This window comes from Aspergillus aculeatinus (assembly GCF_003184765.1).
Source record: "Aspergillus aculeatinus CBS 121060 unplaced genomic scaffold BO66scaffold_41, whole genome shotgun sequence".
Taxonomy (NCBI): Eukaryota; Fungi; Ascomycota; class Eurotiomycetes; order Eurotiales; family Aspergillaceae; genus Aspergillus; species Aspergillus aculeatinus.
This window is the reverse complement of record NW_020291510.1, coordinates 80844-102468: the sequence shown is the minus strand read 5'-3', so window position 1 is coordinate 102468 and position 21625 is coordinate 80844. Positions and strand designations below refer to the sequence as shown.

The window sequence follows — 21625 nt, the reverse complement described above, 5'->3', positions numbered from 1 at the left end:
TACTATACTCATTTGAATAAAAAGGTATTAAATTATAAAGTCACTCATGGCTTCATGAACATGTACAACTTGTCTTGTACAACTTGTTTTTGTCCTCCAAGCATATGTATCCCACAGCATCCGATTCATTCCCTTATGCCAGGTTGGCCTTCTTCTTGAAAGCAAGGAGCAGTCCGCTGGTCGAGGCATCGTGGCCAGCACCGGCGCCGTCAGTCTCCAGCTCCTGCTGAATCTTCTTGGCCAGAACCTTGCCCAACTCGACACCCCACTGGTCGAACGAGTTGATGTTCCAGATGGCACCTTCGGTGAAGGTAACGTGCTCGTAGTAGGTGATCAACGCGCCGAGAGTGGAGGGAGTGATCTTCTGGGCCAAGATCGAGGTGGTGGGGCGGTTGCCCAAGAAGGTCTTGTGAGGCACCAGGTTCTCCGGAGCACCCTCAGTCTTGACTTCCTCAGGGGTCTTACCGACCATGAGAGCCTCGGACTGCGCGAGGAAGTTGGACGCAAGCATGCGCTGGTGCTTACCACCCTCGACGGGGTTGTGCGACTCGGCAGCCATGATGAAGTCCGAGGGAATGAGCTTGGTGCCCTGGTGCAGCAGCTGGAAGAAGCTGTGCTGTGCGTTGGTGGCCGGCTCACCGAACAGGATAGGGCCAGTGGTGTACTTGACGTACTCGCCCGTGCGGGTGATCGCCTTACCGTTGCTCTCCATAGAAAGCTGCTGCAAGTAGGCCGGGAAGCGGTGTAGGTACTGGTCGAAGGGAGCAACCAGGTGGGTCTGGGCACCGAAGAAATCACTGTACCACACGCTCAACAGACCACCGATAGCGGGGATGTTTTGCTCCAGGGGAGTCTCGCGGAAGTGCTTGTCCATGGCATGGGCACCAGCCAAGAACTGGTGGAAGTTGTCGAAACCGATGTAAATGGCAACGGACAGACCGATGGCACTCCAGACGGAGTAACGGCCACCAACCCACGATTCGAAACCAAACATGTTCTTCTTGTCAATACCGAACTTGGTGACTTCAGCCTCGTTGGTGGAGAGAGCAACGAAGTGCTTGGCAATGTGAGAATCCTCCTTAGCGGTCTCGAGGAACCACTTCTTCGCGGTGTTGGCGTTGGTGGTGGTCTCGGCCGTGGTGAAAGTCTTGGAGGCAATCAGGAACAGGGTGGTCTCGGGGTCGGACTCCTTGAGGGCCTCAGCAATGTGAGTTCCGTCAATGTTGGAGACGAAGTGCAGCTTCAGGTCGGCAGCACCATAGGGCTTCAGGGCCTCGGTCACCATGACGGGACCACTGGATTCCGCAGTTAGTATTGTGTCTGACGCGCTCATCGAGAAACCAGATCCCACTTACAGATCCGAACCACCGATACCAATGTTGATGATGGTGTTGATCTTCTTGCCAGTGTAACCCTTCCACTCACCGCTACGGACCTGCTCGGAAAACTCCTTCATGTGCTCAAGGACAGCATTGGTGTCCTCAACAACGCTCTTGCCATCCACCTGCATGGGTTCATTGGAGACATTACGCAGGGCGGCGTGGTAGACAGCACGGTCCTCAGTGAAGTTGATGTGATCACCCTTGAACATGGCATCACGGAGCTCCTCAATGTTGGCTTCCTTGGCCAGCTTGACCAGGAGAGCCAGGGTCTCTTCAGTAAGGAAGTTCTTGGAGAAATCGAAGAGGATCTCAGTGTTGTCAACGGTGTTGTTGAAGGTACGGCTGAACTTCTCGAAGCGCTGGGGATCCTTCTGGAAGCATTCTTTCAGGACAATGTTACGACCCACGGTGTTATGGTGGTCCTGGAGCTCCTTCCAGGCGGAAAGCTCGGTGGCTTGAGAAAAGCTAGGCATGGTGATGAGAGCTACAGCAAATGTGGACGTCAGTGCGGGGCTCGAAGCAGTGTACAGAGAGTAGAAAGAGCTACAGCTAGCTCACGAAGAAATGGAGGGGGGGTCAAAAGCTGATGCATACCTGAGTAGTGAAGATGGAAGATGGGATTTAGTGAGGAAGTGAAGGGGAGGACAGAAGCTGAAGAAGCAAAAGAAGAGAGGGAGAGAGAGAAGATAGACAGCGGGAAGCGCGGGCAGGATGACAACAGAGAAGGAACGAAGATGTCGTAACCGGCGTGTTGCCCTCCGTCCAGAGAGGGGCTGCCGTGGGGCACTCCCGGTCAAACAGGAAACTCCCCTCCTTCACCCCCACCACCGTTTCTCACCAGTCGCACCTGGCGCCTTGCCGGCTGTGACGCTTCGATTTATCCGATATTTCCATTGCCGTGGACGAATGATTCGCCATATACCCTCAGCTGGACTATTCTATGGATATCTTTGTCATCGGTGTGCTTCTAGAACGATGCTCCCGAAGGTCTCGGATATTAATCTCGAAGGAGTGACCGGCTACCGTCTGGATACGAGCCTTTTACGCCAATTCCCCTGAGGCACTTCCGGAGGATTGTTGTCCGATCAATGGTCATCAGAAGTTGAGGGTCCTGTCATGCTCGAATCGAAGTATTCGGAAAATCCTTAAGATGCTGGTCACATCCCGGGAAATGCTTCCTTTCTCAGCCACATTGAGAGACGTCGCTCTACCCATGTTCAACCACGGTCAATTGACAGACCTCAATAGGAGTTGAGGCTTTAGGATGTCGATGACTATTTCACGTATCAATTGAGAGATCGACATGGCCCTTTCACAACCGATAAGTTAGCCTAAGTCATCTTTACTATCACATGCGAAGGTTCAGTTGTAGAAAGTAAAGCTTTGCTCGAGGCGTGGTTATGGGAGCGTTATCTGCTTGCAGAAAATCTGCAAGTAGAGGATAATGACAAGAACTCAGTTAAGCAATCCAATGACCATGATGTTGATAATCAGCACCAATGCCTGCGTAGCGACGATAACGTTAGTGACGATCAATGCTTCTGCATGAGCTGGGTTGGCACCTGAGGCCTGAACTATGGGCCTGAAGTATCAGGCTCCCAGCAAGGGCCACGCACAGACCACCATTCTGATCGAGCCTCGATCAAATCCGCCGCAAGTCCTCCATCTTCTCCATCCACACCAAATCACCCTGTTTCTCATTCGACCTCTGAACTGCGCTCTGCGACAGTTGTGCTGCTTTTGAATTCGATTCAAGAAATCTGTCTTGAGCGTCAATACACCATTCAGTCTTGTCCTCAGCTACGTATCTCGCGTCTTAAATCTTCTGCAGCTACCGCAACGGAAGCTGCGAACAAGCTGCAATGTATAATCCTTACCAGCGTATGTCCTCGAGCTGCTGTCCCCTTCACTTTCTGTGACGCGCATACTAACTTTGCAAAGCCCCTGGCCTTTATGGCCGCCCACCAGATTTCGGAAGCTACCCTGGAGCACCTCCGGGCATGGGTAAGGCCATCATCAATTTTTTGGATCGCTGTCGCATCACATATTGACTTCGTTAGCTCCTCCACCAGGTATGGTCGCACCTGGAACGACTCCTCCGCCGGGGATGCAGCAGGCCAACGCGCAACAGCCCGGTCGACCAGCCGGCTTCCCAGCAAACTTCCAACCTCCCCCCAACATGCCCAATATCAATTTCTCTGCCCCGGTCATTCGTCTCGGAACCTCTGGCCCGTCCAAATCAGCTACGCCGGATACCAGTAAAGAGCGCGGTGGAGATGCTCCCGGCCGACGGGCCGGCTTGGGCTCTTCCAGCTTAGAGTCTCAGCGTCAGAACGTTCGCGATGCGATGATGCAACTTCAACCTCCGACGCGAGAGGAAATCATTCGAACCATCTTTGTGGGCGGCATTACGGAAGGCGTGGCCGGGGATGAAGGCGTGGAGAGAATCTTGCGCTCAGCGGGAAACCTTCGGCGCTGGATTCGCGCCACCGATGCGGATGAGAAACCATGCAAATTCGGCTTTGCAGAGTACGAGGACCCTGAAAGTCTTAGCACTGCTGTGGAAGTGCTAAAGGATGTGCAAGTGCCTGTGAAGAGACAGTCACCGCGGGAGGGAGAGGACAAGGAAGAGCACGAAGTCGAAAAGAGTACTCTACTGGTACGTTGCCTGCTACTCAAGATGCCTAACTGTACTGACTGTGTCTATCTAAAGGTGGTTGTTGATGAGAGCTCATTGAAATACCTGGAGCAATACGAGTCCGGCAAGGGAGAGCAGGACCCAGCCGAACGTGAGGCGCGGATAGGTGCTGCACGCAGCACCCTTGCGGCCGTCTTGTCGGATCTGTGCCACCCCACTGCACCCACACAGAAGGAAGATGCATCGACTATCGATCGTGAAGGCGACACCGCTATGAAGGATTCGGAAGGACAGAACGACGGAACATCCGCGGAAGTCGTTACTATTCCAATCACAGTGGAGGATGAGCTTTCCGATATTCCTCCTGAGATGAGAGAAACGGTCGCGAAGGAAATTGCTGCCTTCCGTGAGCGTAGCAATCGTCGGGACATCGAGCGGTTGAAGCGGGAGGAAGAGATCGAGTCTATGGAGCGAGCACGCAATTCCGGATCCCGCATCAATCGACTGGCCTCACCTCCTCTTTCCGCCCCTAGTGGGCCTGCTGCTGGCGCCAATGGAGTTCCCTTGGGCCCTCGCGACCGTGGTGTGCCTTCTGGGCCAAAGGCATTCGGAGTTCAAGTCCCCAAGGACTACCAGAAGGGAGTTTCTTTCGTCAACGGAGGTAATATCAATGGGGCTACAACCGTCTACATCGACCGGGAAGATGAAGACTCGGATGCTAGCGACGAGGAACTAGAGCGCCGTCGTCAAGAAAAGAAGGAGTCCGAGCGTGAGAAGCAGTTCCTCGACCAGGAACGCCGCTGGTTGAACCGTGAGCGCAGCAGAACTGCTGCTTTGGAGCGCGAGAAGAAGCGAGACAAGGAAGAGGCAGCCAAAGTACAGGAGGTGCGCGATGAGATGGACAAGCGGTATCGGGAATGGAATGATGATATTGAGGCCAACCGCAAATTGGAGGACTATTATGCCGATCGGGGTGCATGGCTCCGCAGCCGGGCGGCATTCCGAGCCCGGGAGGTCAGCATGGACGAAGCGGATCGGGCGGCGGAAGAAAGAGAACGGGCCCGGTCCGTGCAGCAACGGGAGCAGGCCCGCGGCATGGCAGACGACTTCCTCGCTCGGCAGGCCGAAGAGCTGGAGTCACGTACCCAGGCTCCCCGCGAACCCCAGCGATTCAAGCTTTCTCTCGGCGCAGCCGCGCAGAAGGCTCAAGCTGCCACCTCCCGCCGCACTATTGCGGAGGTCGAAGGCCTGCTGGAAGACGAAGAGGAGCCACAGGCCACCGCCAGACGACCTCTTATCCCCATCAAGTTCGACAGTGCTGCCGAAGCGGCTGGCCTGTCCGACGAGGAACGCGCACAAGTCGCCCGACAACTGGCTGCGGAGATCCCCACGGACAAGGAGGGACTCTGGAACTGGGATGTCAAGTGGGAGTTTGTGGACGAGAGTGTGGTCACCGAACAGCTCAAGCCTTTTGTGGAAAAGAAAATTGTCGAATACCTGGGCGTGCAGGAACAGATGTTGGTGGAAGTGGTCGAGGAACATGTTCGAAAGCATGGACAACCTCAAGAGCTGGTGGAACAGCTGGAGGAGGTAAGTTATCTAACTGAGATTCGTTGTTTGCTCTTAACTAACTGGATACCACTAGGCTCTCGACGAAGAGGCAGAGGTGTTGGTCCGGAAGCTATGGCGGATGATTATCTTCTTCTCGGAGAGCGAGAAGAGAGGTCTTTCCGGGTAGACGAAAGATTTCATTGTTTTCTTGGGGTCCAGTACTGTCATGAGTCACAAAATGAACCAAATGAACTGGATCGCGGCGTATTCGTGCTAAAAACTACTTCTTGCGCAAGGGCGTGTTGCATTGCATTGCATTCCCGCATCTGTCCCAACCTACTCTGTAACTTATATCATGTCGCAGCAGATTCCTGCTTCCCTCGTAACACATCAAGCTCATCTTAGCCTTACTCTTCCCCCACGCCAGAATATCCACTGACAGTCACGCGGGCCTCCAGGAAAAAAATCACTCACTTTAAGGCCTGGATTGAAGTTGATTGAATCCAGAAGAGCTGTGAGTGGCGGAGAAACCCATCCCACGGCCAGCCACAATTCCTCCGCCAATCGGGCGGGGTTTCCCCACACGACGTGGAGGGGAAATGGGGGAGAGGCCAGTCCCCTCCCCCGCTATATAATCATCCATCGTCCCCTCGACGGGGGTTTCTTTTGCAATTCACAGACCTGGAATATTTCCAATTGACCCCGCCTCAATCAGACAAGATGGTCAAGATCACCAGTTTCACCACGCGGGACGTGAGGTTTCCGGTATGGCAGACCCTCAGACATGTTTACCCCTCTCTGTTTACTCTTTCCCTCCTGCCCCCGCAGCTTGCTAATCCACATCACGTTCATGACAGACCTCCCTCGACAAGACCGGTTCCGATGCTATGAATGCCGCCGGTGACTACTCTGCCGCCTACTGTATCATCTACACCGATTCCGAATACGCGGGACATGGCATGGTAAGCCGATCGTCGCCTACGCGAACCAAAACAAGCCCCCAAGACGAGACTAATTCTGAAGATAGACCTTCACGATTGGTCGCGGTAACGAGATCGTCGCCTCTGCCATTGAGCTCCTTGCCCCTCTCGTCGTTGGCAAGGACCTCGACGAGCTCACTGCTGACTGGGGCAAGACCTGGCGGTACCTGGTGTCCGACAGCCAGCTGCGCTGGATCGGTCCCGAGAAGGGTGTCATCCACCTGGCCCTGGGAGCTGTGGTCAATGCGCTCTGGGATCTGTGGGCCAAGACTCTTCAGAAGCCTGTCTGGCGCATTGTCGCGGACATGACTCCCGAGGAGTTCGTCCGCTGCATTGACTTCCGCTACATCACCGACGCGATCACCCCGGAGGAGGCCATTGCTCTCCTTAAGGAGGTCGAGGGCGGCAAGCAGGAGCGTATCAAGGAGGCCGAGCAGAGCCAGGCCGTGCCGGCCTACACGACTAGTGCCGGTTGGTTGGGCTACTCCGAGGACAAGCTCAAGGCGCTGCTCAAGGACAGTGTGGCCCAGGGCTACAAGCACTTCAAGTTGAAGGTTGGCGCGAACGTCGAGGAGGACCGCCGGCGGTTGGCGATTGCCCGTGAGGCGATCGGTTACGATAAGGGCAACATTTTGATGGTGGACGCCAACCAGGTATGTGCTTGCCTTTGCCTAGTTTCATTCCCTTGTCTGTCATCGGTCAAAGCAAAAAGCTCGAGCGACTAACCCCACGGTGTGTCAAATCAGGTCTGGTCCGTCCCCGAGGCTATCGAGTGGATGCAGCAGCTCGCCGAGTTCAAGCCCTGGTTCATCGAAGAGCCCACCTCCCCCGACGACATCCTCGGCCACGCCGCCATCAAGAAGGCCCTCGAGAACACCCCGCACGGCCCTATCGGCGTGGCCACGGGCGAGATGTGCCAGAACCGCGTCGTCTTCAAGCAGCTCCTGCAGGCGGGAGCGCTGACCGTCCTCCAGGCCGACGCCTGCCGTGTCGGTGGTGTCAACGAGGTGCTGGCCATCTTGCTGCTGGCCCGCAAGTTCGGCGTCCCCATTGTCCCTCACTCCGGTGGTGTCGGTCTGCCCGAGTACACCCAGCACCTGAGCACGATCGACTACGTGGTGGTCAGTGGTAAGAAGAGTGTCTTGGAGTATGTGGACCACCTGCACGAGCACTTCGTGCACCCCTCCAGTGTGAAGGACGGCTACTATGTTACGCCTTTGGAGCCTGGGTACAGTGTCGAGATGAAGCCCGAGAGTATGGATCAGTTCGCATTCCCCGGTGAGGAGGGCAAGAGTTGGTGGCGGACGGAGGAAGCCAAGACTATTCTGGAGGGTCCCCGGATTGTATAGTTGATGGGTATGATATGTTACGAATGATTTTGTATATAGATCGCTGAAGCGAAATGAGAAATGTGCTCTTGTTCTTGGTCATTTAGTATACGATACCAAGCACGGCTTGAGTAAAATTACCGAGGAGTGAAAGCGGAGCAGATGGTCTAGCTGCGTATGCTGTGGGTGGACTGGAAAGAACGGTAGAGATGGACTTCCTTCTTCTTGGGTATATAGGTCTGTTTTAAAATCATGATAGTACTAAGAATGGCGAGAGGCTCTAGACGTTCCTCGTCAATCTTCACCATGTCTGAGCTCACGGATAGAGTTGTAGATGGGTCATTCCAGATACACTCCCTTCCAGCAACAAGCATGCAAGAACTCATCGCCATTGAATGCCAAAGATCTTGAGCGCCTTTCCGACTCCAGGCTTTTCACGTGCCTGCTCTAGGACGACTCGGGGGTGGCCTAAAAATGTCAGTCAATCCACCTATCCAATCTACCCCTAAAAAAAGCACTCGCACTCACCTTTGACTTCCAGGGCAAGCAGCTGGTACTCCCACTCATACTGGTCCAAGGGCTTCATCATATGCACGAACACGATACCGGTATTGAGAGGGCCCTCGACCTTTACCACGCAGACAGTCAATAATGTAATCCCGGGCTGAAACCACCACTCCACGGGGAGAAACAACGTACATGGAAATTCATCTTCAAATGTTCGCGGCCCATTCGATCCTGGAAAACCGACGTCCTGCGCCCACATGCAAATTAGCATTCCGGACGTTATTCCTCGCAAAAGAATACGAGGTATGGTATGGGTATGTATGGCCTTACGCAATCGGTCGGTTCCGAGCCCATCGGCTCCAGGTACTATCCCCGTACGCCTTGATTTCCCGGCGATCACCCAGGAGATCCGTACACCGCGGGTTGTCCTTGATGCGCTCGACTGCCTTTTCGAACTGCCAGGTCTTGCTGTTGGGGGAGAAGACCTCGGTGTAGAGGAGGTAGAACACTCCACCCTGATACATGAAGCTGTTAGATTCGGTTCAGAAGACGCAGCAGGCGTGATGTGATTGTGCGAGCGACAGCTCGAAAAAAAAAACAGACTCACCGTCAACACGGCACCAGCGACGACCACGAGGAAGTTGACCGACTGCTGTGTCGCCCGCGCGACCTTCTCCCGACCGCTCAGCTCCCCCCACTCGTACCGGCCATCGTCGGACAGGACTGTCACGTTCCTTCGTTTGGGGGTCGGGTTGGATCCGGGCCCTGAGGTCGCATAGTATCGCGCGAGGGCGGTCGTGCGGGGAAGCGCTCGACGCAGGAGGTGTGCGGTGGTGGAGGAGGAGGCCCGGAAGAGGGCAGGGTTAGGTCGGAGGTGGGCGAGCATTGTGGTGAGGGGCTAGTTCAGCTGAGTACCAGTAAAGGCCTCATGGAACGAAGAGTGGCTGTTGTGGTTGAGAGATGGGGAACATGGGCAGACGAAGCACAAGTTCGGAGGTTGTCTGCGCAATCTTTACTCTTCCCGCCGGGCAGAAATGAAGCAGGAAGCCATGGATTGGATGGATCCCATTCGGCGACGGCAAAGGCTGACTTGAATGGAAGAAGAAGCGTGTGGGGGTGCGGAATCGGAGTGGGTCACGTGCGAAAGGGCCCTGGCCTGGTTTCAGCCGCCGCCGTTGCATACTCGTATTTGCAATACGTCTGCCGCCCACAGTCCTGTAGGTAGTCGCTACGTCAAGGTATGATTTCCATGGATTACTATCAGGAACTCCTGTCAACTCCCTAGGTGAGGAGATATGTGGCAGTCAACTGAGTTGCTGTTTAGCTGAGCCAGGGATTTTTTTTTTCTTCGAAGCTCGCGCTTGTTTGTTTGTATGCCTCCTGTGTTTGCCACAACGAGCAAGGTATGGTTGTTGCAGAAGTGCCACTAGCTTAAAGTGAAAAATACCGGGGTGGTACTCAGTCCCAATCCGACCACGTTCGCTCGCTCCTCCCGGGCTGCTTTTTGGATCCTGTCGTTCTCCCTCATCTCCGACCGATCTCCCTCCCTACCCCCTCTTTCCCTTTGTCTTCGACATCTACTCGGATTCTGTCTCCTAATCCGAGTCTTCTCCTTCTATTCAACACCAGCCATCATGTCTGCCTCCAAGGCGGAGTCTCAAAAGATCTTTGAGAAACTCAAGCTCAAACCCGCAAACAAGGTGCGCCGTACCCCTCCCCGCCTAGCAACCGATCTCAGTACTGACTCGATTCCGCACAGATCTGCTTCGATTGTGGCTCCAAGAACCCAACATGGTCCTCCGTGCCTTTTGGTATCTACCTGTGCCTTGACTGCTCGGCCCATCATCGTAACCTGGGCGTCCACATCTCCTTTGTTCGCTCCACGAACCTCGACCGTACGCAACTCCTGACCAACAATCCTATCGTGATGCTAACGACTGGCGCATAGAATGGCAATGGGAGCAGCTCCGGATGATGAAAGTCGGTGGAAACGAGTCTGCCACTAAGTACTTCCAATCGCATGGAGGGTCTGCCGCTCTGGCCAGCAAGGACACCAAGGTCAAGTACACATGCAATGCCGCCGTCAAGTATAAGGAGGAGCTGAAGAGACGGGCCGCTCAGGATGCGCAACAGTGAGTCTCTTGCATGCACATCCCCCATAGCAATTCGTACAGTATGGGGTCTGATCGTACGCTACCTCATTAGGTATCCCGAAGAAGTGGTGATCACCGACATCCCCGTCGGCACCTCGTCCAACGGCTCCAGCACCCCGGCCGGTGACGCTGATGACGATTTCTTCTCCTCGTGGGACAAGCCGTCCATCAAGCGGCCAAGCAACCCTCCTTCCCGCACGGGTACCCCTCCCGTCGTGAGTCGCACCGCATCGCCCTTCCTGAACTCGGGTGCCAACGGCTCGCGCTCCAAATCCCCGCTTTCCGCCTCCGATAAGGACAGCCCTGCTGCCTCTCCCGCGCCGGCCGCTATCCGGGCCAGTGCTGCTGTTCGCAAGACCTCCTCGACCGCAACTGCGAAGAAGGGCAGTGTGTTGGGCGCCAAGAAGGCCCCCAAGCTTGGGGCCAAGAAGATCGTTAGCGGTGCGGACATGATCGATTTCGACGAGGCGGAGAGAAAGGCCAAGGAAGAGGCTGAGCGCATCGAGAAACTGGGTTACGATCCCGAAGCCGAACGGGCTGAGGCTGAGTCCAAGGCTAAGGCCACCACCGCCGCCGCGCCGATTGCCTCCCCTACCCCCATCAACCCTTCGCGGACATCTCAGGAACGTAGCTCCGGTGATGTTGAGCGCCTTGGAATGGGCATCGGGAGACTGGGATTCGGACAGACTGTTGGCGCACCGAAGCCTCCTGCTCCGAAGAAGTTGGGCTTTGGCGCTGTTGCTACCAGATCTGCTGCTGATGGTTCGTTCTCTTGTCGATTTGTAGTTGTAGTATCGGTTGCTAATAGTCTCACAGACGAGGAACTGAAACAGGCCAAGTCCAGATTTGGCACTCAGAAGGGCATCTCGTCGGATGAGTTCTTTGGACGGGATCGCTTCGATCCTAACGCCCAAGCCGAGGCCAAAGAGCGTCTTCGTCAATTCGATGGAGCTACTGCTATCTCTAGCAACACCTACTTCGGCCGCCCTGAGGACGATCTTCCCGCCGAGAGTGACACCTATGGAGACATCGAGAACGCGGCGAAGGACTTTGTGCGTCGGTTCGGTATCACAGCCGGTGATGATCTCGAGAACCTGACGCAGCTGGTTGGAGATGGTGCCGTCAAGCTACAGGGTAAGTCTTTGTTCTACCCACTTTCTTCGCAGGAAAATCATACTGACAAATTGTTGCTCTACAGGTGCTATACGCAGCTATCTTAACAGCTAAACGAGTCCCTTTTTTTTGTCGTACCTAACGCCTTCAATTCCCCGCTTCTCGCACCCATCTTGATCTTTTTGTGTTAGCCAATTCTATCTTCGATCTCCTTCCACATGTGGCGTTTACATCCTCATGAACTTTCTATTCCCCAGATTCGTACCATTGCTAGACAGACAACTAACCCGGTCGACTTCCATCCGGACGTACAGTGCTTCGCAGGCTGCTAGACCCCGTCATCACTTGATGCGGTGTAGACCAGACCGGCCTTTGCTCGTCAGCCGTTGCTTTTTCTTTCTTTTCCATTGTTCAAAATTACCGTCAAAAAATTATTTCGCTACCAGCTTCGAAACGCTCCTTGGGATTCTTGTATATTCGTTGCATATAAGTAGTGTCACTTGCCAGTATTAGGAAACCGCATCAATGTAAACGCCTAGCATTGGGTTCTTTCGATTCATGGGATGCAACCGCACTTAGGACAATTTCGGTCTATATAAGTCGGAGCCACCAGATACAAATCCTATACACAAACAAATTTTTGGGGCGAGGGGGGGGGAATCTCATACGACTCCCCTATAAATGGCATCCGCCACCCTCCCGACCTGCCACATCTCCTTCACATCGTGCACGCGCACGATATCGGCGCCTCCAGCGATACTGGCCGTGACCGTGGCGGCCGTGCCCCAGGTGCGCTCACTGGCCTTGGTCACGCCGGTCAGGCGACCGACGAAGCGCTTGCGGCTCGGCCCCATCAACCAGGGGAAGTACTCGAGGCCTTCGACGGCGGCGCCGGTCCGCAGCTGGGGCAGGTCGCGCAGGAGGGCGAGATCGTGGGGCTCGTTCTTGGCGAACCCGAGGCCGGGGTCGAGGATGATGCGCCAGCGGCGGATTCCGGCGGCCTCGGCGGCGGCGACGCGGTCGCGCAGCTCGCGGCCGACGTCCTGGACGACGCCGTTGGGGTAGTCGGTTAGCTGGGTCATGGTGGCCGGGGTGCCGCGCATGTGCATCAGGATGACGGTGGCGCCGGTGCGCGCGGCGGTGGGCAGCATCTCCGGGTCCAGCAGGCCGGCCGAGACGTCGTTGATGATGTCGGCGCCCGCCGCGACGGCCGCCTCGGCCACCCGCGCCCGGTACGTGTCGATGCTGATGGCCACGCCCGCCGCCTCCGGGATCGCCGTCCGGATGTGCCGGATCGCCGGCACCACCCGCCGCAGCTCTTCAGCCTCCCCGACGGGCTGCGACCCCGGCCGCGTGCTCTCGCCGCCGATGTCGATGATCGTCGCCCCCGCGCGGATCATGTCGCGCACCGTCGTCGTGAGCGCGTCCAGGTCCTGCGGCGAGTGGCGTCCGCCGTCGGAGAAGGAGTCCGGCGTCAGGTTGAGGATGGCCATGATGTGCGTGCGGCGTTTCGGGGCTGTGGAGTGGATGGCTGGGAAGGTGGAGGAGATCGGGGTGGTGGCCACGGGGAAGGGCGTGGGCGGGGCGAGGGATTTCAGGTGCGCGAGGTAGGTGGTGCTGTGGCCGGGGAAGGGCGGGCGTTCATGGGGGATGAGTCTGGTGGTGATTAGCTTTTCTGTTTGTGCTTGGGTTTGGGTGTCTTGAGGAGGGTCCATCATGGTGAAGACCTACTGACTCAGTGGGCGAAGGACGAAGTCGCGCTCCAGCATCAGTTGGTGTGGGATGCTGAGCCGTTCGTGGGAGAAGATCTGCTGGTCGTACAGGAGGATGTCCAGATCAATAGATCGGGGCCCCTTGTCGATGAGCTTCTTCCTGCCCAGGCCGATTTCAATGGACTGCAGGGTGTCGAGGAGATCCATGGGGCTTAGGCTGGTTTCTACCTGTAGATCGATGTTAAGAACCATTGAGAATGCATTGTTTCTGGGGATTTATGGGCAGAGAGAGATGGACAAACCTCGCACACTCCATTGATGAATGGGTCCTGGTCGAGAACGTACATGGGAGCTGTCTCGAAGAGCGAGCTGGTTCTCTTGACCCGAATACTGGCTCGCTCCATCTCACGACAAGCGGACTCAATCATCTCGATGCGGTCTCCTACGTTGCTACCAAAGGCGATGAATGCGCGATGCATTGGGGGCTGATGGGCGTCCATGCTGGCGTTGAACAGCGCCTGTCGGCTAGTTGAAACCCGTCTTATGGAAGGTCTGGATGCTAAGCCTTCATGACCGGGTTTCCTCGGTCTTGATGCAAGTAGAGACCGTCTCACCAAAGAAGGTCGGGACTGTACATGTCCTAATTAGGGGTTAGCTAGGGCTATGAAAACTGCGATGTAGAAGGGAAAAAAGTTCACTAGACGCTAAGGGATTCTAGAAACAAGCATCAACAGGCCATTGGACTGCGAGGGTGGGTCTAAGGGACTCCATACCAGATGTAGACAATTCTCTATGAGGGGCGTGGGTTAGATTTAGTTTCAACGGGCAACTTTGACTGGCAAATAGACCTGCCTCTTCGGTGAGCCTACACTCGAGGAGTAGGCACTTCCACCAGGCCGTCCGAATGACTGGGACAAGCAAATCGAGGCCCCACTGAGCCGGCTCAGTGAACCGGAAGACCGAAGGGCGGTATTCAAGGTGGCAGCATTGCGATACCAAGTGGAAGAGGACCGATATGCCATTCTTCAGGCGCCCAGGACGGAATGCAGCAGAGGTTACCAGCGGCGAATGCGAATGCGTGGGAGAGGGAGAGCGGAATACGTCATGCGTCAGAGAGCGACAGAAGCCCGAGCGAGACTTTGGCGCCCCCTCAGTCAGCTGATTTGATGCAGTCGGTGCCTGAGGCATGGAGCTCAATCCTGCCGCGACGCCGCTTCTCTCTCTCTCTCTCTCTCTCTCTCTCTCTCTCTCTCCGCATTTCCACATTTTGCCTTCAGCTAATCGGGGCCAGCGCACGGTCACAAAGTTGAAGCCACTCGATAAGTAAAAAGCAGTACTACTTTAAACTTCAAGTAGAAAAACAAAGTTGTTGAAGTTTCATAGGAATCTAGTTTAGTATATACAGTACTTGCAACTCTCAACGAAAAGGTAATGCGCTTGGATTGCTTGCTCTCCTATATGAAAGTATAGTAGAGTTCCTTTGTGCTCAGTATCTGCTTGCTCATAACGCTGAATTGAGGCTGATTGTACACAGTTACACAAACACGAACAAGTACACTAAATAAATCATGTGCTCCGGGCCAACAACCCTTGATGGCTGGATGGCCTGAGGCAAGTGTGACGAGGCGGGAGTAGGTAGCCGTCCGTCTGATCGATGATCATCATCTCGACTGGACCGAGGCACAACCCCCGGGGCAATCCTCACTCCTCGGTTCTCCCTCCCCCCTCCTTGTTTGCAATTCTTTATGACTTCTAGTCACAGTTACCTTCTTTCAAATCCTTTTAAATACTTCTCCTGAGCGTCTTCCATCCCACATCAATTTCCATCTTATCTTGATCTAGCGATACCCACTTTGCAGCTCAAACATGGCTTCTCCTCGTAAGCTTCCGTCGCTACCTACCCCGGATTCTACCACTGTCACATGTGTGACAGCTGTGGTACCCCCAGACGACTTTTCAAGACCCTCCCTGCTAACCACCACACTTTCAATATACAGAGCAAATCCGTACCACCCTTACCGATCTTCTGAAGATCAACCACCCCATCCTGCTGGCAGGAATGAACGTGGCCGCTGGGCCCAAGTTGGCCGCAGCGGTCACCAACGCCGGTGGCTTGGGAGTCCTTGGGGGTATCGGCTACACCCCCGACATGCTTCGCGAACAGATTGCCGAACTCAAGAGCTTTCTGAAGGACCAGAACGCACCCTTTGGTGTTGACCTGTTGCTTCCCCAGGTTGGCGGTAGTGCTCGGAAGACCAAGTGAGTAGTAGGACTAGTTTCGCATGTGATTTGCCGATCATCTGGATCGTATGACATGGTCGTCTTGTGGGAAGAACCGGAGTCGCTAATCCTGTCTCTCTTCAGCTACGATTACACCAAGGGCAAGCTCAACGAGCTGATCGATATCATCATCGAGAGTGGCGCAAAGCTTTTCGTTTCGGCGGTCGGTGTGCCCCCCAAACATGTCGTCGAGAAGCTGCACGGTGCGGGCATCCTCTACATGAACATGATCGGTCACCCCAAGCACGTGCAGAAGGCCCTCGATGCCGGCGCCGATATCATCTGCGCTCAAGGTGGTGAAGGAGGTGGTCACACCGGCAATGTTCCCACGACCATCCTCATCCCCACGGTGGCCAAGCTGTGCCAGGGCCGGAAGAGCCCCTTGACTGGCAAGCCTGTGCAGGTGGTCGCTGCCGGTGGTCTGTACAACGGCAACTCCGTCGCTGCTGCGCTCATGCTGGGTGCCTCGGGAGTCTGGATTGGTACTCGCTTCATCCTCTCCGAAGAGGCCGGCGCTCCCAAGGCTCACCAGGAGGCTGTTCGTACCGCTGGCTTTGAGGACAACGTTCGCACCATCATCTTCACGGTACACTCACCTTTCCAATGTGAACCCTCGAGTGACATGTGGCTAACAAGGCATAGGGTCGCCCGCTCCGCGTCCGCAATAACGAATACATCCAAAACTGGGAGGAGAACCGACGGGACGAGATCAAGCAGCTGACCTCGAAGGGCATCATCCCCGTCGAGCACGACATGGAGAATCTCCCCGACGATGTCGATGACTCGGTACTTGAGAACGCGCGCCCTTATCTCATGGGTAAGGTTGCTGCCGTGGTCAACGAGAAAAAATCCGCCAAGGCGATCGTTGACGAGCTTGTGACGGATGCCGCTGCTTTGTTGCAGAACGGCCACAAGATGCTTGCCAAACTGTAGATACCAATTTGCCTGATACCTATGTTGCATATGTTTCCAAAATTCTTGGCCTGTGCTATTCTGCTTTTTTTGCTTCTCGAAGATGCTATCATACGCATTATAGCTATTGGTTACGACCCACTGAGTGGTTGGAAATCCTTAGGTCTGTCTTAGATATAGCTTCAATCGACTGGGTGACTACTTGCTAGTACATAAACACATCTCTTTATAAGACTGACGTTTGGTTTCGTCGGGAAAATGGACCGTCCAAATAAGTTGGAATAAGCTGAATATGTATATGTGCTCAGTTCTTCGCCCAGATGGTCCCTGCATAGCGAGTTTCCTTCCTCTTGGATCAGCCTACCTGAAAGATGTTACGTCTCCACCCGTCCAGCAAGTCATTTCTTGCGTCACGTTCATGGTCGAAGCGAACACTGATACTGGACCAGGGAATGCCCATGAGCACATCTGGCTTCTGTCAGCACACGCACCCCACAGCCATACAAGCAGTTATGTTACCACTGCCCGCTTCCCCAGGACTGCGGATTCAGTAACTCTATTCATGACAGGATCATAGGCTGCCTTCTTCAACCGCACAGTACATTACTTGTTCGCATCCGCGGAATGATCTCACAGGACTTACACTTTCGGGGCCAAAGAATGGCAATAAATTTCGAGACGGGCATTTGCTGACAACAGGCTCCGATACTCACGACAACACAAGCCGCCATGGCATGGCAGAGGAATAAAGATCTCTTCGAGGAGTCTCCACGCTCGACATCTTGTACTGAGCGGCCAAAGTGATTAGTTACACACGGGGACTCGTTTGCGCTTTAAATAATAGTGATAGTGTAGGTGCAGTGCAGCAGGATGCAGACCTCCGCATGTGTTGGTAGCATGAGTCACTTCAAGAATCATAATTCAACAAATCCCCCACGCTGCGGACCGCCTAACCATCGACAGTACAATGGAAGATGTCAAAGACAGCATAGACACCGTGCCCCGAACCTGCAGAAACATCTGCTTTCCGCCGACTTGTCACGATTCGCCCAAAGATGCGCCAATGGTGATGAGACCAAGAATGCCGCCGATCAGCAGTCAGCCGGGTGGAACATGCAGCCCTAGGCTGATCTGCGATACATGTTAAGCTGAGGAACTTTGAATTTGCATAATAGAGTACTTTCGGCCTTTTACTGTACTCGACGAGCATTTTCCATGTATCTACACACAGAGGCGATGCTCGCTAGTCCCCTGGCTGACACACACCAACAAGCGCCTGGTTCTGGGGTACAGAGGGGCTCACCCTGGCGCAATACGAGAAGCACAAAGGGGTTGGGCTGCTTGAAGTTCTGGGGGCTGTCGGTGGCTTACTACGCTATCTTTTCAGGGTTCAAAAGGAAACGGGTGGGCATCTGCACCCTCGCTGTTGCGGTGTCCCCCAAGCCATGACACGGTGCGGTACCTTAGTGCTCGCGAGCCGACGGCCCGTAGTAGGGATCGGCATTCTTAGGCTCTGAGTGCTGCGCTGGCACCGTTCCGGGTCAGTCGATCCATGTCATAAATACCACCGAGTAAATTTATGCTGAAAAGAGTGCAGGAAGATCACGGCGGCGGCGGCGGCAACCACTCCTTACACTGGGGTGCTGAGGGAAACCTTGACAGGTAATTCTTGCCATGAGATGAGCGGCTTGCGAAGACCGCTCGTTGGCAGCCTATTTCATCTTTGGGCCAGGCTTACAATGGACCTCGGATTTTCAGGCTGCTCATACTCGCGCCGGGCTATCGTGCTGTGGAACTTTGCATCATCCATCCTCGACATCATAGTTGTGCTATGACGAATATTAACGACGACGTATCCCACTTCAGCATGAGACTAGGTCTCGGTCCTGCAATGGCACCAATGGTCGGTTCACTCCAAGGTTCACTTCGCGACGTAGGTACACCCAGCGCCAATTCGGCTCATGACCGTCCAAGGGCCCCCCAAAGCAGCCGGTCGATGTCTAGTGCATGAATCCGCGGACACGAGTCCAGAAAGTAAGAAGAGCAATGCATGCAGTACAGAGTCTACCGGAGCAAAAGCTACACGGACCAACCACTCGTTCTGGGAAGGATGCGCCGATGCAATCCCATGAACGTGACAAGGAGAAGGACATCGATGGGTGGATAGTCAGGACGGGCACGGGACGGGGGTATCGCCCCGATCTCCGGCGATCGTGTACATGTCCCGATCCTTTTCTAAATGAGAATGAGGACTTGTCGCAATAGAAAAAGGGGGACGATGAAAGAAGGAGAGGACGTACTTTCACACGTTGACGACACTAGACAACTGGGCTTGCGGAAGCGGCACGCGCCTCGGATACATTCCGTTGGCGTCTTAGGTTTAGAGTACATAGCTTTAGAACCTCCAGGCAAAAAGAAAAAGTCAATGTCGGTGTTAAGCTTTAGAGCTAAGATTCATTTCTCGGAGGAGTCGGAGAAAATGGACTCGTTGAGGAATGGCTCTTCGGATTTTAGACTTTCTGAGATGCAGGCTAGCCTGGATGTGGTATGATTCCAGGAACGATGTCGGGGGCCAGCCTACCTCGCGGGAAATGAGATCCCGGGTTGAGATTCATATCGCTAGATGCTGGGTCTACGGGAACGTAATCAGTCTACTCGGCGGATAGGTTGTTGTTACATAGATGATGCGTGATTGACACAGCCGACTGTTAGAGAGTGTGGTTTGAGTTTGTACGAAGTAGATCTTGTGGATGGTTTAGGTATTAAGGGTCAAGCGGAAGGGAGTCAGAAGTCTATGTATATATATAAGGTACGCAACTATATCTCAGATGCACGGGATCGGACATCGGCCCCCGGATCTGTCGACCTATATGCGCGGTGGATATAGTCGTTACATATATTTATTAGTGATCCTGAAATGCTATCTCGCATTGATGAGCTGGCGCTACAGGGATCCCATGAAGCGAACAATGTCGGCTACTTGACTCTAACCCACGCCGTTAACGCCATCTTATTATTAGTGCCCTACATGAAGGAGACAGCGACGCACATGTTAGCGGCTGCAGTCCGCCAGTTCGAGGGCTAACAGCCGACACTAACCGGGATGTCTCCTTGCTGGCGTCCACGGAAGTCTCTCCATGCGGATACCCATCGCATCGATAGGCCTCTTCCTCGTGCAGTTTAATTGAGAGGAAACCTCCAATTAGACTAGGTAATGCTACACCACCACGCAACACTCCCTGCATGTCTGCCGATAGTCCACCTTCGCGTACATAGTACTCCGTATTGAAGGTATTGGTGGTGGTACTATGTGCGGTACGTACCTTACCTAGTATAGCATGCCAAAAATCTTCCACCAACCGCCTAGTCAGCCCAATCACATCGACCCCGAAACTAAGGTACAGAATGACTGATCTATCGGCCAGCCCGCTCAGCAAGAACAATTAGATCCAGTGCCAGCGGTTCGGGTCTAGTTCTGTTCTTCCATCGGCTCGGCAAAGTACCCGCTGACTAACGGAGCGGAAAGAGAGGAAATACTCGGTGGAAAAAGCTCTCACATCCTCCATGATTAGAGGTTCAATTGGGGAACCTGACTCAATTGAATGAAAGTGATAGGATGGACCAAATGCTATATGCACGCGAATGAGAAACTCGGGTCTTCAAGTTTGCTCGGGAACCCGAGCCGAAGAGGGTACAAGGCACAGGATTGTGGTGCCTGCAGTGGAAACGGCTGCGCTGTCCTGTCACGCGCGCCCGCCAAGCCTGATGAGAGAGAGAGTTTTCCTCGGGAAAAGAAGCAAGAAGAAAATTCATCTCCAAGGCTAAATGGGGACTTGGAGGAGGTTTAGATGGATCTTAAGGCGGGTCCAGATGTTTTTTTGTCTTCTTCTTCATCTCGTAGAGGTGGGCAGTTTGGAATGGCTGGAGGAAGGATCCATATCAAGAACTCGATCATTGTAAGGCTAGTCAACGCCTTCATGCACTCCGCAAGTAAAGTGTCCTTTGAAGCGCGAGTCGAGAAGAGCCAATGTTTCGCGGCATCAAGAACATGACAACCGTCTGCAGTCTATCCTGGTGCCTGGTTCAATTGTGGATTGCATTTAGTAGTCTAGCTCTTGGTAACGTTACGGCATATCCGGGCCCTGATGCCTTTCCTTCTCCCTTCATGCTTGCTCTTTTTAGAATGGCAGCTCCGACAGCAAGCAAGCTCGCACCAATGGTAAAACGAGGCGCCGCTACCGAAGTTTCGGTTGCCTTGAGTGGGCTTGGCTTGCTGGATGAAATGGATAATTCCCGCAAGGCGTTTTCTTCCTAACACCGGTCGTATACTGTTTGTCGCGAACGGGAAGGAAGGAGCTTGGGTTCATCGGGAAATTGAATAAAAATTCGAGTTTTGGTGTATGTAGGAGCAGGGACAAAACACAATTTCAAGCACAGGTGGTGAGTTGCTCAATTGAGGTAACGTCCTCGTTTGCTTCCTTATGCACAATTGCACATCCTGAGCGGAGCGAATGATCGACGCGACTCATGACGGTGGCCCTGAGAGGTTTCCCCATACTTAGATTAAAAGAGGCGAAGGGATGATGTTGGGGAGCATCAGAATTGCCAGGCGTCTCAGAGGGCCGGAAGGTGACAGAAGCCGACGGTTTCGACTCTCGAGTCATCATTACGCTGGTCTGGGCGATTGGAGGCAAAAAGCTAGGAAGATTACGGGAGAACGGAGGCAGCGGAGTGGGGTGGTTTTTTCTTGCACCGGAAGCTGGTGGAGTGCGAAGTTCGTGGAGATCCACATGTTAATGCTCGACGGTACGGGTACAGTGCGGTACCTGAATTGCCTGGTTGATGACAGTCTGAAGACTTACAGAGCACGACAGAGTTGCCAAAGCCACCAGAGACGACGAGGTGTAAAGCCATCGCACGGATTGATGAATTGGGTCGGAATGCTATACTAATTGGGGACAGATTTCCAGACGCTAGATGCCGCTGAGCAGGGGACGGAAATTGCCATGTTGCAACATCCAGCAAGACCTGCCCCTTCCGAGCTGACTATGTCGACATTCCTATAGGAG

General features: G+C 54.3%; 8 protein-coding genes across 8 annotated transcripts; 5 read left to right on the top strand and 3 right to left on the bottom strand.

Annotated features, from left to right (window-relative positions):
- Positions 1-29: 29 nt before the first annotated feature.
- On the bottom strand, positions 30-2121 carry BO66DRAFT_473353 (glucose-6-phosphate isomerase). Its single transcript, XM_025653038.1, has 3 exons — positions 1977-2121; positions 1356-1866; positions 30-1295 (listed from the first exon to the last, which is right to left on the bottom strand). Exons 2-3 carry the CDS (start codon positions 1853-1855, stop codon positions 134-136), a joined length of 1662 nt encoding a protein of 553 aa, XP_025501341.1. The 5' UTR covers positions 1856-1866; positions 1977-2121; the 3' UTR covers positions 30-133.
- Positions 2122-3074: 953 nt separating this feature from the next.
- BO66DRAFT_422110 (uncharacterized protein) lies at positions 3075-5965 on the top strand. The gene is made up of 5 exons (XM_025650022.1): positions 3075-3263; positions 3324-3386; positions 3443-4041; positions 4096-5610; positions 5666-5965. The coding sequence occupies exons 1-5, from the start codon at positions 3245-3247 to the stop codon at positions 5756-5758; spliced, it is 2289 nt and encodes a 762-aa protein (XP_025501340.1). The 5' UTR covers positions 3075-3244; the 3' UTR covers positions 5759-5965.
- A 284-nt stretch (positions 5966-6249) lies between these two features.
- On the top strand, positions 6250-7900 carry BO66DRAFT_354653 (mandelate racemase/muconate lactonizing enzyme family protein; the record flags this gene model as incomplete). The annotated part of the gene is made up of 4 exons (XM_025644830.1): positions 6250-6336; positions 6429-6533; positions 6599-7204; positions 7298-7900. The coding sequence occupies exons 1-4, from the start codon at positions 6292-6294 to the stop codon at positions 7898-7900; spliced, it is 1359 nt and encodes a 452-aa protein (XP_025501339.1). The 5' UTR covers positions 6250-6291.
- Positions 7901-8040: 140 nt separating this feature from the next.
- tim21 lies at positions 8041-9446 on the bottom strand. The gene is made up of 5 exons (XM_025644829.1): positions 8994-9446; positions 8717-8901; positions 8579-8633; positions 8408-8507; positions 8041-8347 (listed from the first exon to the last, which is right to left on the bottom strand). Exons 1-5 carry the CDS (start codon positions 9270-9272, stop codon positions 8262-8264), a joined length of 705 nt encoding a protein of 234 aa, XP_025501338.1. The 5' UTR covers positions 9273-9446; the 3' UTR covers positions 8041-8261.
- A 456-nt stretch (positions 9447-9902) lies between these two features.
- BO66DRAFT_379125 (ADP-ribosylation factor GTPase-activating protein) lies at positions 9903-12205 on the top strand. The gene is made up of 6 exons (XM_025645829.1): positions 9903-10086; positions 10146-10281; positions 10335-10518; positions 10592-11301; positions 11356-11673; positions 11738-12205. Exons 1-6 carry the CDS (start codon positions 10021-10023, stop codon positions 11764-11766), a joined length of 1443 nt encoding a protein of 480 aa, XP_025501337.1. The 5' UTR covers positions 9903-10020; the 3' UTR covers positions 11767-12205.
- A 34-nt stretch (positions 12206-12239) lies between these two features.
- Positions 12240-14009, bottom strand: BO66DRAFT_152834 (folic acid synthesis protein). The gene is made up of 3 exons (XM_025642169.1): positions 13667-14009; positions 13384-13592; positions 12240-13308 (listed from the first exon to the last, which is right to left on the bottom strand). Exons 1-3 carry the CDS (start codon positions 13862-13864, stop codon positions 12315-12317), a joined length of 1401 nt encoding a protein of 466 aa, XP_025501336.1. The 5' UTR covers positions 13865-14009; the 3' UTR covers positions 12240-12314.
- A 1070-nt stretch (positions 14010-15079) lies between these two features.
- Positions 15080-16589, top strand: BO66DRAFT_393732 (nitronate monooxygenase). Its single transcript, XM_025647827.1, has 4 exons — positions 15080-15243; positions 15362-15623; positions 15729-16230; positions 16287-16589. Exons 1-4 carry the CDS (start codon positions 15231-15233, stop codon positions 16575-16577), a joined length of 1068 nt encoding a protein of 355 aa, XP_025501335.1. The 5' UTR covers positions 15080-15230; the 3' UTR covers positions 16578-16589.
- A 4415-nt stretch (positions 16590-21004) lies between these two features.
- Positions 21005-21586, top strand: BO66DRAFT_152784 (uncharacterized protein). The gene has a single exon (XM_025642168.1). The coding sequence runs from the start codon at positions 21137-21139 to the stop codon at positions 21506-21508; it is 372 nt and encodes a 123-aa protein (XP_025501334.1). The 5' UTR covers positions 21005-21136; the 3' UTR covers positions 21509-21586.
- Positions 21587-21625: the final 39 nt, after the last annotated feature.